General features: G+C 43.8%; 1 protein-coding gene across 3 annotated transcripts in view; it reads right to left on the bottom strand.

Moving 5' to 3' along the window:
• Window positions 1-6: 6 nt before the first annotated feature.
• The window catches only part of XPNPEP1 (X-prolyl aminopeptidase 1), a 32,039-nt gene continuing 18,490 nt past the window's right edge, over window positions 7-13,555 (bottom strand). For 2 of the 3 annotated variants that reach the window (XM_056351860.1, XM_056351862.1), the window contains 11 exons: window positions 11,456-11,545; window positions 10,088-10,138; window positions 8,889-8,947; window positions 8,118-8,195; window positions 7,546-7,617; window positions 5,649-5,709; window positions 4,740-4,809; window positions 3,348-3,521; window positions 2,395-2,471; window positions 1,603-1,701; window positions 7-555 (listed from right to left, as the gene is read on the bottom strand). In XM_056351860.1, coding sequence (XP_056207835.1) covers window positions 427-555; window positions 1,603-1,701; window positions 2,395-2,471; window positions 3,348-3,521; window positions 4,740-4,809; window positions 5,649-5,709; window positions 7,546-7,617; window positions 8,118-8,195; window positions 8,889-8,947; window positions 10,088-10,138; window positions 11,456-11,545 — 960 coding nt within the window. In that variant the 3' untranslated portion in view covers window positions 7-426. Of the gene's footprint in view, window positions 556-1,602; window positions 1,702-2,394; window positions 2,472-3,016; window positions 3,153-3,347; window positions 3,522-4,739; window positions 4,810-5,648; window positions 5,710-7,545; window positions 7,618-8,117; window positions 8,196-8,888; window positions 8,948-10,087; window positions 10,139-11,455; window positions 11,546-13,555 lie in introns of those variants that run through there. The other variant, XM_056351861.1, reaches the window with a different exon arrangement.

Raw genomic sequence — 13,555 nt, 5'->3', positions numbered from 1 at the left:
CAAACAGCGGGTTGGAATCTTTTATTTAGTAATCAGTCCTGCTGTGTGGGCAGCATCTTAGCAACAGAAACCCAAGTATGCAAAAATACTGAGTTTTCACAGTGAAAAACCAGACAGTATAAAATATTCCAGTATTGCCTCTTAGAAACATTATTTCAGTAAGACGCCTGTTTCAAAGGCAACACGCTTATTTATTTTGTTTGCTTTCTATTCTCAACCCCTCCCCACAAAGAATTGTTCAGACAGTAACCCTCCTTACCCCAAACTACCCACACATGTTGCAGGGAGAGATACACCACATGAAATCCCTTCTTGATTTCCAAAGGTTTATTGAAGAACATTCTCCCAGTGGTGTCAAGGGCCAAGAAGACCTTACTGTGACACCGAGCAGTCCTGATGTTTTACGCACCGCAGACAACTGTGCTGCTACTGAACTCTGATGACAGGCTCCGTCTCCCGGATGAGCCACTGAAGAGCTTCGTGACGGCCTTGCCTCTCCAGTTCTGCTCCAATTACTTCCCTGCACTTCTGATGGTAGTCGTTCACCCAGTTACACTAGAGAAACGGAGAGGTATGACATTCAGCATAACCACAGAAGAACTGGTGCCCTTACAAGTTATGTACAGCCAAAGTCACACAGTACAAAGCCAAAAGCCCCCGTGCCCTTTAGGACCAAGCTGTTAGCCTGGGATGGGATCCTATCCTAAAAAGACAAACCTCTGATCTATTGAAGTGACTTGTAAATTTGATGAGCAATTCGTCCCGGGTTTTCAGAGGAGCCAAGGTTCAGTTCAGCTGACACATATTCAAAGTCTCTGCAAATTGCTGCCTCCAGCAAGTCAGAAGAGCTACTTTAGCATAGTCTAGTAAATAGCTTTGCAAATTTGTAACTGAACAATGCAGTCCTGAGACACAATTGCCCTGTTGATCTGAACAAGTAACCTTATGGCAGATCTGGGTACTCTTCACAGTCCTCTTCAGAAAAAGGAAATGCAAACAGGATTATCACTCAGAAAAGGAGGATGGATTGAGGCAAAATAAAGAGTATGGTAGAAAAACAGAATGAAACACACCATGGTGAAGGTAGTGGGAGACATAAATAGAAAGTGTAGAGTATAAAGCTATTAGGGAGATAAATGCTGCTGAGCAGGCATCAGTGATGTCTGCTCGGAGTCCATATGCACTGCAGAATGTGGTGTGGCTGAACGGGACTGGTCACAAGTAGATACAGACAAGAACATGGGACAGACATTAGCATGTCTCCAGGGACACAGCACGATGGTCTGACAGAAGCAAATTAATGCAGGAGTAGGAGAAGAGAAGAGATGATAACAGCAAATATCGTATCAAGGGAACCACCAAAACATCAGAGGGGTCCTTGCTGCCTTCATCACAGAATAATTTAGATTGGAAGGACCTCTGGAGAGCTCATCTAGTCTACCGTCCCACTCAAAGCTGGATCAAGTTTAAAATTAAGTCAGATTGGTCAGGATTGCTCTTTGGATGTATGAAACAGAACAGAGACCAGTGGTTCTTGTAAACAGAACATAACAAGCTCATTCTAGTGCAAAGAAAGCAATGCAAACCTGCTGTTCCACTTACCTCTTTCTGTGTCAGTAAATTAACATCAATCATTTTCCTCTGGATTGGAACCAGGGTTAAGGGTTCAAAAGTCAGGCTCCCTCTGTTTTTGAAGTTGTACTGCAGCAGAAAGAAAAATAGGGTTGTAGATTTTTAGAAACAGCTCTAGCCAGATCACACTTACTCCTCAGTTCATGTCATCACTACAGAACAACCCATGGAATGCTCAGACAAAAGGGCAGCAACTTACAATAACATTTTTCTTACAGTTCAAGCAAAGAATTGCAATATAAACCTTAGTTATTTCTTTCAGTGGTCACTTTTTAAAGGCCATGTCCCAGGTCACAATTGTACAGGACTCAGTTTCATGTTTGGCATTTCTAAAAGCATAACTCAGCCAGACTGGCAATTAAAATGTCGAAATCTGTCTGTAGTTTTTGTTCTGCTGCCACCATATCAAGAGAAGAAAATCACAGCTTGAGAAGATCAACCAGCTCTAGAGCAATGACTCCAAGGGGCTGAATAAAGATGCTTCTGGTCTTTGACATCCAGACAGGAAACATTTCAGAACAACTCTCACACACAAATTTCAACCTATGGAAACTCTGGAGAAGCAGAACTGTCTTCTGTGCTGCCACTAGCAAAGGAGACTTAGAATCAGAGAATCATTCTCCACCAAAGCAGGGTTTTGGAGACTAGGAGTCTTGAGTAGGATTCAACTGTCTGAAGCATAGTCCCATCTCAAGTTCCAGTACTTTAAGTTTTATAAGCAGTGAGTCATGAAGAAAGGTGTATCCTGAGCAGGTCATTCACCTTGGTTTCAGCAGGGATCACAAGCACGACATTCTCTATTCGGACTCCAAAGGACCCATCTTCATAATACCCAGGCTCTGCAGAAACAGACAGCAATTAACTAAGCCACACAGCTGCACTGTGCAAATACTTATTCCCTATGGCCAAACTTCCCCAACATGGCTTTAGTCCACTGAAGTCACTAAGCAATCTTGACATCAGGCATCCACAGAAGCAAACAAATTTCTGACTCTACTTAATCTGCACAGAAGCCCCGAGCAAGGTGACAGCAAAAGTTCTCAAAGACAGGAGAAACAAGACAGACAGCCCTCGAGCTCAGAGAGTCTCCTTGCAAGTCAAGAGACAGCAGAGAGTACATGAGTTCCAAACACCAGAAACTCTGAAAATGTTAATGTCTTTATCAAAGGCAGGCGGGTAACCCCTTCCCCAAAACACTTATTTTAGAGAGTATTCCCCTGACTCCCTGAGAGGACTTTGCAGCCCTGAAAGAACGTAAGTCTCTCAGCAAACCCCAGCAGGCTGTTAATTGACTACTGGAAGAGTAAGGCACATAAAGATTTAACAGCTGCCTCAAAAAGCCCATAGCAAAGACAGGATTATCTCCTGAAAACTTAGTGTCCACCTTGTACTGTAGCCAGCTCTTCCACAGCAGAACAGGAGGCAGCATGCCAGAGCTGGGCTGGTCAGCATCACAGCTCTGCTGAGGTTTGCACTGCAGAGAGCAGGAAGCAGGCCTGCAGCACCCAACTGCAAAGATGCTTTATGGAAGGAGAAAGAGCCAAAATGAGGGTCTTTACCTATAGAACTTAAACGACAATTAAAATAACATGAGGCGGGACCAGAGCTTATGATCCCACCTTTCCATTATACCATTGTCAGATTTATTCCCCCTGCACATTAGAAGAGCTTGGTCCCTCCCCCAGCAACCAGAGAGAATCACCAATGCTAAATACCATCAGAGACGATCATGCCAGCCTCCAAAGGCTCGTCTGCAAAGGTTTTGTAGCTAATGCCGCAAGGACCCTCATGTACATTTAGGAAAGAGCCAACTCCATGTCCTGTCCCATGCAGATAATCCAAACCACAGTCCCACAAGGCAGAGCGGGCAAAGGAATCTAGAAGATGACCTGCAGGCCAAGGAAAAGAGACAGACAGGGAGAGAGAATTTGAACAAGTCAGGCTCCCTCTGAGATGCTGATAATCACACTGAAGGCTCATACCTGGAAAACACGGGGAAAAAACCCCAACCAAATAAACAAAACAATCCACCAGCACCCCCTCAAAAAACCTACCAAAAAACAAAGAAAGGAATTAATTGGATTGTTAGAAGTCACAGGGCAGATTTGGCAAGCCTGACATTCAAGCCCTTTCTCAGCTAAGGAGCCCCCTCACTCTCTCTCTCTCCTGTTACCCAGCTCTCAGAAGATGGTCTGTAAAAGAAACATTGCACTGCTGCTTGCTCCACTGGGGTTTTCAGGAAAGCATTGAGTGGTTAAATGTCCCACAGAGAATTCAGCACCTTTCTTAAAGGTAGCTGCACTAAGCGAACAAAAAGTAGATCTGCCAATAGTATTTGCTGAACTAATCAGCCAGACTTCTTGCCTGGATTGCCAGCCATTGCAGATTGTTTCAACCACAATGCAGAGAATTTGCATTGCCTGCATGTGAGCACCAAGCCCATGTGTCCAAGTTCTGACACCCTCCAGTTTCAGTTGGGGTTTTGGTACCACTACACGGCTGCTTTTTCCTCACTTTTTTTCCAAGAATGCAAACTGCAGAAAACTCTAAAAAGAAGCACCTTCGCGTAAGGTGTCTTATCAGGGAGAAAATAGCTCTGCAACAAATTCACCAGGACTGAGTGTATGTCACAGCTTCTCCTGCATAAAATCAAAACAGCTCCTTTGTGTGTCATTTTCCCATGCTGCTCACAAATAAAAGAGATTCCACATTAACTGGAAGAGAATTGGCTGGTCCTTTTGAAGCTGGAGTGTGACCTCTCGATTTGATGGGGCCATGATTAAAGCATACAGACAACCTCCAAGCACAGAAGGGCAACAGGTGTGTTGGAGTGCCACTGACTGTTGAAAATCAGCATCATCCTAGAACCAGAGCACTTTGAACACCCTTCAGACTTCCCTCCTCAAAATTTTCAGCACTGGTTGATGATGAGGGAGAAGGCATCAGTAATCCAGAATCCAAAATGTTGTGATGGAAACAGACAGATAGTTACATCAACATGTGCCTAACACATCTGGACCTGTCAACCATAATGTTGCTCTCAGACCACGTAATGGTTCTTCAGAGGTCACTGCTGTGGGTCAAAACACTCCAACTCACCAACCCACCTTTGGTTCCATTTGGGAAGATGGCTGCACTCACAGCTATATGTCCCTTCAGGACATAGGTGAAGCATTCCTGTCAAAGAAATGTGTGCCATAAGTAAACAGGGAGAGGCAAAAACTTTGCCTTCCCCAGCAATGGAGAGGAAGACTGCATCTTGTAGCAAATCGTGGAGGATCTGGAAAGACTTGCTCGTGCTCTCCTATGGCTGGCAATGCCAAAGCAAACCATGAGCAGAAAGATTTTAAATGACTCCCAAGATCTTTCTCTGCTAATTATGGAGCGTGTCACAAACTCAAGAGTGCAGGTTTAGCAGTAGGGTTCACCTGACCTACATGAGTGATTGTCTTTGTGGCTGTAGTTTTACTTCCTGAGCATACCCTACAGCATATTTTCATCACTGAGCAAACTATAATGATGACATTAGTTTTAATTAAAGAAGCAATTTCAAATCAACAAAATTACATTGCTGAACTTCCAACACTTACCTTCTCAGGTAAGTCTGAGACTGGTTTTTAATATGGTACACTAGACACAAGCCACCACTGCAGCTTTGCATCAGACACTGAGCTTTGCACTACGTTAAACCCCACTAACTCTCAGCAAGCCAGTAATGTTTATCTTTAGCCCACTGATTTTATTGTTTCTTAGAGCAGACATGCCACTTCTCAGATGAGAGGTGTGCATTTTAAGATAGAAAGGTGCCATTCCCTAAATCACTTAGTTTGTATTTTGGAAGTCTGAAGTCTGACAGCCTCCTTTCCAGTCTTTATCAAAATGCTGTCACATATCATTAAATACATGATATTCCATAAAGCACTTTGTCTATATAGCAGTAGGGCACATTACTAATTTGTTTAATCATCTCTAATCGTAAGAGTCAGATTGCAAACCACACTGAGATGCCAACTTACCTTTTCATAGGCTGATGGTGTGCCAAAATGCATTGTCCTGGTCACATCTGTTGTACCATCCCTTCAGAGGCAAACGAAGATGCAAGAGGCAAAGGGGTGGGAGCGAGAGTTGGAAGAAAAGAGATCAAAATGAGAATGCACAGAAAACCCAGTCACACTGCAGCAAACCAACCTAGCTTGTAATTGGGTAAAGTCATCTGCTCTGTGCCACACAAGACTGATGATGTAACAGTTCCTAATCTCAAAATTCCTGAACACACGTCCCAGATGTAGCAATAATGATTTACAATTCAAAATGCTATCTTTCATCCATAAGCGTCCCAAAGTCTTCACAAATTAGAATCTAAACTGCTCATAAAAATGCTGCTAATTTAAGGTTTAGCAACTGATACCTACCCATTGAAAACAGAACATCATATTTAGTCTATTTGTATGGAAGATGATTCATTAGCAGCTTAAAAATACATACTTACGCACAAATGACATCTACCAGCTCAGGAAAGGGAAGCATAAGGGGGTATAATGTCCCTTTCATCCTCAGGATGTCTTGTGCTAAGATTTCTAGAGGTTTTCCAACATTTGGATAGGGGTTAGTCTGAGGTGTCAGAAATTGGCTCCGAGTTCCTTCTACAAATATCATTTTGAGCCTGCTGTCAAAAAACAGAGGCTCTGGAAATACCGAGTTCTCTTTGAAACACTCACTCCAGTGACTATGCTTTTCCCCAGCACACACAGGCCACGGCCACAAAGAACTCATGGTTTAACTTCTCAGCAGGGACAAGTAGAACATCCCCGTCATAATGTTGTACTAAGTGCCATTGATGTCCAGCTTACATCGTATTCAAAGGGCTGATTTTCATAGTGCCACTAAGGAAATTGTTAATTAGGCCATTGGGGGGTGGGGGGGGGGGGATGGGGGCGGAGAGAGAGAAAAAAAATATCTCCTTGATCTCCTTGTAAATTCTTACCAAACAGTGTCTGTATGGTTCTCTTTCAAAGCTCTGACTGACTGACTGACATAACAATAAGGCATAGCTCTAAAGACAAAGCTCATCTCAAAGAAGCAGGCAGGCCTGTCCTGCATCTTTCTGAACAAGCCATTTCTCATCTATTTACACTGGTTAAAAACATCACCTCTTTTATTTTCCACGGAGTCAAGAGATCCACAGTAAACAGCTTCAGAGATAGAGGCCACTGAATAGCACTGTCAAAACAGCACTGAATGAGTCAACCGACGTGATGCCTTTCCAAAACCACCTGAGACCCAAGTGGCCACTGGGATGAGAAACCTTGCCTCTCTGGAAAGGCAGAGAACACCACAGGGCAGTGCTGTCCTGCTTCATTGCCCACCTTGTTCTGACTTCAACATCAGTCAAATCTGCCCACAGAGCAGATGCTGGCAGGGTAGGTGCCTCACTCAGCTGTGCAGGCTGCTGTGTAGGGAGCCCACAGCTAAACCAGGGCAGTGAGGCCTGCTCCCTGTTCCCTACAGCTCTAACACCAATGTGCCAGGTGAGCAGAGCTGCAACAGACAGGAGCATGCACCACCAGCTACAGCACTGCTACCATCATGCTGGTAATGGGACCCAGACGGGAACCGTGCTTTTAGATCTCGTCCCCTACCCCAGACAAGGCTTGTCAGCAGCCCTCATCTGCTGTCCTAAGCCTAGGTCAGGCCTCCTGTCATGGATCAGTCACCCACTGACTGATGCACTTGGCTATATTCAGAACCCCACAAATGCCCTCCAGAGGGGATACAGTGAGCAGGCTCTCTGTGAAATGGCACTGCACTCGAAACTAAACATTGCCATGCCTGCCCCTGCAGCTGTGAGTTGACCCTGCAGGTGGTCACTGGGAACAGAAAACGCAGAGGTTCAGCACCATTCATCCCACTCACTTGTACTGTGCTCCTGAGTCCAGCAGGTAGATCTCGTTCACAGACAGTGTTCTGTTGGTCTCAGGAACTGGCCTGTTTAGTTAAACACAAAGGGGTTTGTTCCACAGTTTTAAGGTCTCCAGCCCACGTCTGCAGTCCAGAAACCATCTTAAGTGCCAGCTTAGATTGTCAGCTCTGATTTCTTGTGGCAATGATGGAAATCCCACACATGCTGAGCCAAGTATCATACCGAGGAATATATCTGTCTACAGTAAATAGTGCTTCCAGCAAAACCCTCAACATCTGTTCCTGGATGTATTTCAGAACAGTTTGGACTTCATATTCACCCTTCACAGACTTCTGCCCCCAAAACAGCCCTTTTCTATGGCCCCTGAGCAGATCAGCATCATAGTACGTGCATGCTGCCAGCAGGCAGAGATCTTTATTTAGTAAGTGCAGAAGCTCTGGTGGAATAAAGCAAGATGGCAATCAACAGCGACTACATCTCCCTGTTGTGACTCCACAAAGAAGCCAGACAGCTCGTTCCAACTATGTTTGCTGAAGGATGAAAGGAGAAGCTGCGTTTCTCTTACTTGTAGTGAATGATGGCTCCATTTGGACCTGTGCTTGATATGGTAGCAAAACTCAATTCAACGAAGTCTTTCTGTTGGCTGAAAGAAAAGATTGTCATCGCTACAGCACAAGCAAGAGGAGTACACCAGGCACCGGTGGCACCTGGAGTGCCCCATCCTTAATTTCACATCACCTCAGCATTCCCCTTAGCCCTGAAAGCCACGTGGGCAAGTGCACTCAGGTAGAAGAACTGAACAGATTGGAGCCCTGTCATCCCAACCATGTGGAAACCTGCCTTCCATCTCTAGCCTTTCCTTACAAGCAAAAAATTCACCACAGACCACCCAGGGATGAGATGACCTGAACAATTTCTTCTTTGTTACTTATTTGCTCAAAGGCATTTTCAGAGGTCCTATTGACATACACATGGGAGTATCTCTCAATACAAATGCTGCTCACTCTCCCATCAGAAGAGGAGAAAATCTAAAATCTTACATCAATTCCTCCATAGTAAGAAAGCAACTATCTCGTATTGAAGTGTCCTAACCTGCAGCACTTCTCATTGCTATCTCAAAAGGAAAGCAGGTATGATCCAGTGGGCTGGGGCTTGTATCTCCCAAGAGACCCAATTCTTCCACAACTCTTTTAAGTGTTCAATGAAATCCTGTAGTAATGGTTTGTCCTCAGGTAAAATATATGCATGTTCTAGACTTCTAAAGACTAAAACAAAAAAAAAGAAAAGGATAAAAAAGCCACCAAGAAAACACCCTCACAGAGGATTTACTTTTTACCTGCGAAACTCCTCTGCTTTGTCTGCAGCAATTATTTCTGTTACCGTTCCCTTTGGAACCTAGTGGGCAGAGACGTAGGTTGAATTAGTACACCAACAAGTAAAGAAAATGCTATACGCTTAAGCACTGGGCTTCGTCTGTGCATTATGAAACCCATTCTCGAAGTGGCGCCTTTCCAGGTTTTCTGTCCTCATTCCTCAGGAATGATAAACACAAACCTAGCAATACTTCGCAGCACATGTGAGAAGTGGGAAGCAGAGACGGTCAAAGCAGGACTGCTGAACCCTGACTAGGGAGCAGTTAGTGGTTACTGCAGTATTAACTTCACTGAGATATATACAAAGGTAACACCTCATAAGGCGGTATCTCTTCACAGACAGGTTACACTAAGCTTAATCAGTTCTCTCCAACAGCCCATAGTATTAGCAGAATTTTTATGCTTTAAAATCCGAAATTGAAGCAGTTGCAGGAAAAACAAAAGGATGTGAAATTTTACTTTCAGCATTTGATAAATTAAAACCTGTGAGACAACTTCCCCAGGACTGGACAGCAGGCAAAGGGGAGCAAGAGTTACGTTTCATAATCCCTGAGGCAGACTTGTTGAGGTACTCAGACATGTAAAAAGGCACCTTCTGGAAGTCATCAAGCCATCTCCATAGGTAAAGTCAATAGACTCAGACAGGCAGTGGCACAGAAGGAGCACAGCTTATTAAGTTGCTGAGTAACAGTTAGCACTCTGCACCTTCACCGTGTACTTGTAACCCAGAGAAAACATGAGTAAATTGTCTTTATTGCATTTTCACTGGGCATGACTGCACCTCTCCATTCATAAACGCCAAATCTGTCCATACTGCCAGACAACACTGACTGATGAGAATAATTCTTTGTATCAAATTGGATATTATTTCATGATTTACAATACCAAACCAGCACAAGATAGTATTAAAACTATATTAAGCCTGTTCAGGTCATTTCTCATACGCTCTGGCTTTGGTCTGTGTAAAATGAATGAGAGTATGTTTTCAACTCATTCAGCTTTGGATGAAAGCATGATTGAAATCCCCCAAAAAACACAGGTAAAACCCCAACTGTTTCCCCACTTTTAGCAAAGGCACTATAAAGACTACCAAAAAGTTTATGCTAATGCAGAGTTTTACATGGCAATAAAATCTCCAAGTTAAAAAAAATTAATACACTACCTCTTTCTCCAGCCAGTTGAAGAGCTCACACAGGGCAACAGCATCTTTAATCTATGTTAAGATAAGCACAAGAAAAGGGAATTGAAAGAATAAAGATTTATCAAGCCACAGTATAAAGAGGTTTTGATGCAAAAAATTCAATCTGCAAGTTTCAGAAACACAAACTAACAGATTATTTAAGTGGTCTTTCCAAGTTCTGCACCCTGTAATTAACACAAGCACTAGAAATGTATCTGGACAACTAAATAAACATTAATAAAGGTTTACTGCTGGGAAGTATCTTACTGTGAAGAATTACCAAGTACTTAGCAAACATTGGCTTTACCTTACACAACTTTCAAGTCTCTCTTGCTTTAACACACAAGATCTTGTATTTCAGATCGTGGAAGGCAACCACACAACACATCTGGTGATGTGTCAGGGGAACATGCCCTTTGGGCACACAGGCACCACAGTCTGTCACAGCTCCTGGCTTCATTCTCGCCTGATAACCCCTGTTTTTCTTCCTTTTTTCTACACGTTTGCAGCATGCAGAGGCAAGAAGCAAGAGACAAGTGTACAAGAGCAAGGCACAATTTTGTCCTCAGGTGGCAAGTAATGAAGTGTCTCTGCTCAGTACAAGTATTTTTACTTCCCTTAAGTAACAGGAAAAGAAAAGCACTGAAAGTAGCAGTTCCCAAGAAGCTAGCAGAAAACATGGGACAAGTTCAGAACTGCCAGCCCTGTTTTAACTAGCATACTTCTTGTGTTGCAAAAATTGCCGCTTGAAAATTAACAGGAAATAAGCAAGACAAACTTCAGCCCCACCATGAACCTGTTTCACAGGCAGCTTCTTTGCTTGAAAATACGAAGCCTCCTGAGAAATCAGCATCATTTCCAGAGCGTCACGATGATGACACAAAACCAAAGTGCTTTCAGAACACTGTCTGTTTCTGAACATCTTGGCCTGTGTTTTGCACCATGTGTCGAAGAATTTCTCTGCATTCTTTAGGTTGTGTTTATTCAAGTGATAACAATTTGAAGGCTCCACTGAGAAAGACAACAGAACTGGCAAAGGGGAGAGAACATCCCTTTGAGGACCCATAATCTAAACAACACTTCTCAAGTCTGCACAGTCTTCCAACAGAGTATGGTTGGTAATACCCCACAGCAACAAATGTTGCTCTTCATCCCGAGGGAATGCTAAACAAGCAAAAAAACTGCTTCAACGGCAGATGTCTGACAGATAACCATTTTTACCCTGCCATCCAAATTCTTACCTGCTTTTTAATCCAAAACACTAAAACTGAAAGGAGAATGTAATCTCTTTCCCTAAACATAAAGCAAACCTGTTGTCATGTGCAAGGAGGCTCTGAAGGCTTCACTTACATGTGCTCTTCTCATGCCTTCCGTTTCTGATGCATTCTTCACAGCTTTTGCAATGCAGATGGGGGTATATGGGGTGAGGTATCTGTAAGCCTGCAGCAGAAGGACAGGGATTACTTGTGGATTAGTCAGACTACATAATCCTAGAGGTTTAATATCTCAGCCTGGCCATAATTTGTACTTTGGCGGTCTCTCTCAACCTTCAGTGCTGTGAGATACTGGTTGCCAGTAGTCAGATAAAGTGTACTGGGGAATAAAGAGAAACAGTCCCTGACTGAAGAAAGAACAGCCACAGAGAAATCCAAGGAACTAAAGAGTTAACAGCTTGCCACGAAGCAGGGTGAAGATTTGGATATCTTAAATACCATACATATCAATGTCTGAGCCATGGGTTTCATGTTGCTGATGTACACTAAAGGCCAAGAGAAAGCCAGTAAGAAACACCAATCCCAGGGACTAAGGTGGAGTTTAGGCTGTGCAAAGAGACCTAAAAAGTCACCTTCATTTGTTACCCGTCACCCCCAAGCAGCAAGGAGCAAAAGGAACCCAGCCTGGGTACCAAGCACTGGAATTGAACCTGGCAGGCCCCTCAAGACTCTGACTTCTCCAGCACTGAGCATCATCACTTCTAACGATCAGCAGCTCTGACAAACACATTGAAGCCCCAAGAAACATGAAAGGCCTTTGCAAAGATGAGCTTTACATGCCATCCACTTTTGAAAGAAACTTACATCAGCAGTTCGAGACAAAGCTTTCCTGTGCCTGGACAGGGCAGCCCTGCATTAAGAACTTACCTTACCACTGTGCACTTCCCCAAACATCAGCTGTCCTTAGATTAGCCGGTTCTGGGCATGTCTTCAGAAATACACCAACTACGATGACTTGCCCAAGCCTCGCTACCCTTAGCATCAGAAGAAGGAACAAGAACGATGTCTTTTGCCCCACAGTTCTCTGCTCTACCCATTATATATCAGGAGATGGGATAAGCATCTACACAAGCACAGCCCAAGCAGCATGCTGTTTTCCTATTTTCAATGCACCGGCATATGATAAATACCACTCAAATTCATGGGAAAGGCCTGGCAGACCCTCAGCAAAGACCAATTTCACACAAATCCTACCGGCTTACAGTTTCCAAACTCTTAAAAATAGCAAGACAATTATACTATACTATGCAGAAACTAAAGCACTGAAGAAGCCACAAGTCAGGAAAGTCCTTTTATCAAAGTCAGGACAAAACTTCTGAATAGTCAGATTCTTAGATTGGCTTGGCTTTTTGGAGTCTGGTAGGTTCTATTAATCTTCTGTGAAAAGCATATTTACATGCAGCTGTAGGCAGATCTATAAAGGGTTTGCAGATCTGTGTTAATAATGGACTGGATTTTCGCCAGCGTCAATATTTGGCTTTCATGGAGACGGACAGTAGATGGACTTCTAACACTGGGGTTCTTCAAAGCACCCCAGGCTAGTTTTTCAGCTGGTGTAAAGTGGTGTACAGCTGGAGAAAAAGGCCCAGCATGAGGAACTGGGAAACGTTTGGCTCTTTCAGTGACTAAGTGATTTTTAATCAAGACATTTCAGTCCTTCCTCTCCTGCTTTCTAATGCACAGTTCCTTGAGGCAGGGAAGACACAAAGCTGAGACCACTCTTAGAATTCCTGTGCACTGAAAAAGCCTTCAGGCCTCATGAGTTAGCTCTGTTGTCACAGGTATGGCTGCATCATACACACACCTGCAGAACAACCACGCAGCACATGAAACAGGCAGGAGATACCTGCTTGCCTGGTGGAGCAGAAACCTGGTGGTGTGTGAATGCAGACCTACAGCCAAACACTTTTTACAATTCAGTTCTTCCTTCAGCAACTCCTTCAACTGAGCCCTGCGATTCTCAGGTAGGAAGCCCAGACTGTTTAGTAACCTAGCACAAGCACCGATTGTGTTCAGTGGGTCTTCCAAGGCAACATCTGGAAAATACTCACTGGTCCCTAACTCCCACCCATATTTACTCACAGTACGTGTTTGGTACTAAATAGCTTTGTAAACCGGATGGCATTCCAGGGAACGTGAACTCTGGCAAACAAGAGATGTACACAAGATGCATGGA

Source organism: Falco biarmicus, chromosome 9 (genome assembly GCF_023638135.1).
Source record: "Falco biarmicus isolate bFalBia1 chromosome 9, bFalBia1.pri, whole genome shotgun sequence".
Classification (NCBI taxonomy): domain Eukaryota; kingdom Metazoa; phylum Chordata; class Aves; order Falconiformes; family Falconidae; genus Falco; species Falco biarmicus.
The sequence above is the reverse complement of the archived record's forward strand: the minus strand, read 5'-3'. Positions and strand labels throughout refer to the sequence as shown.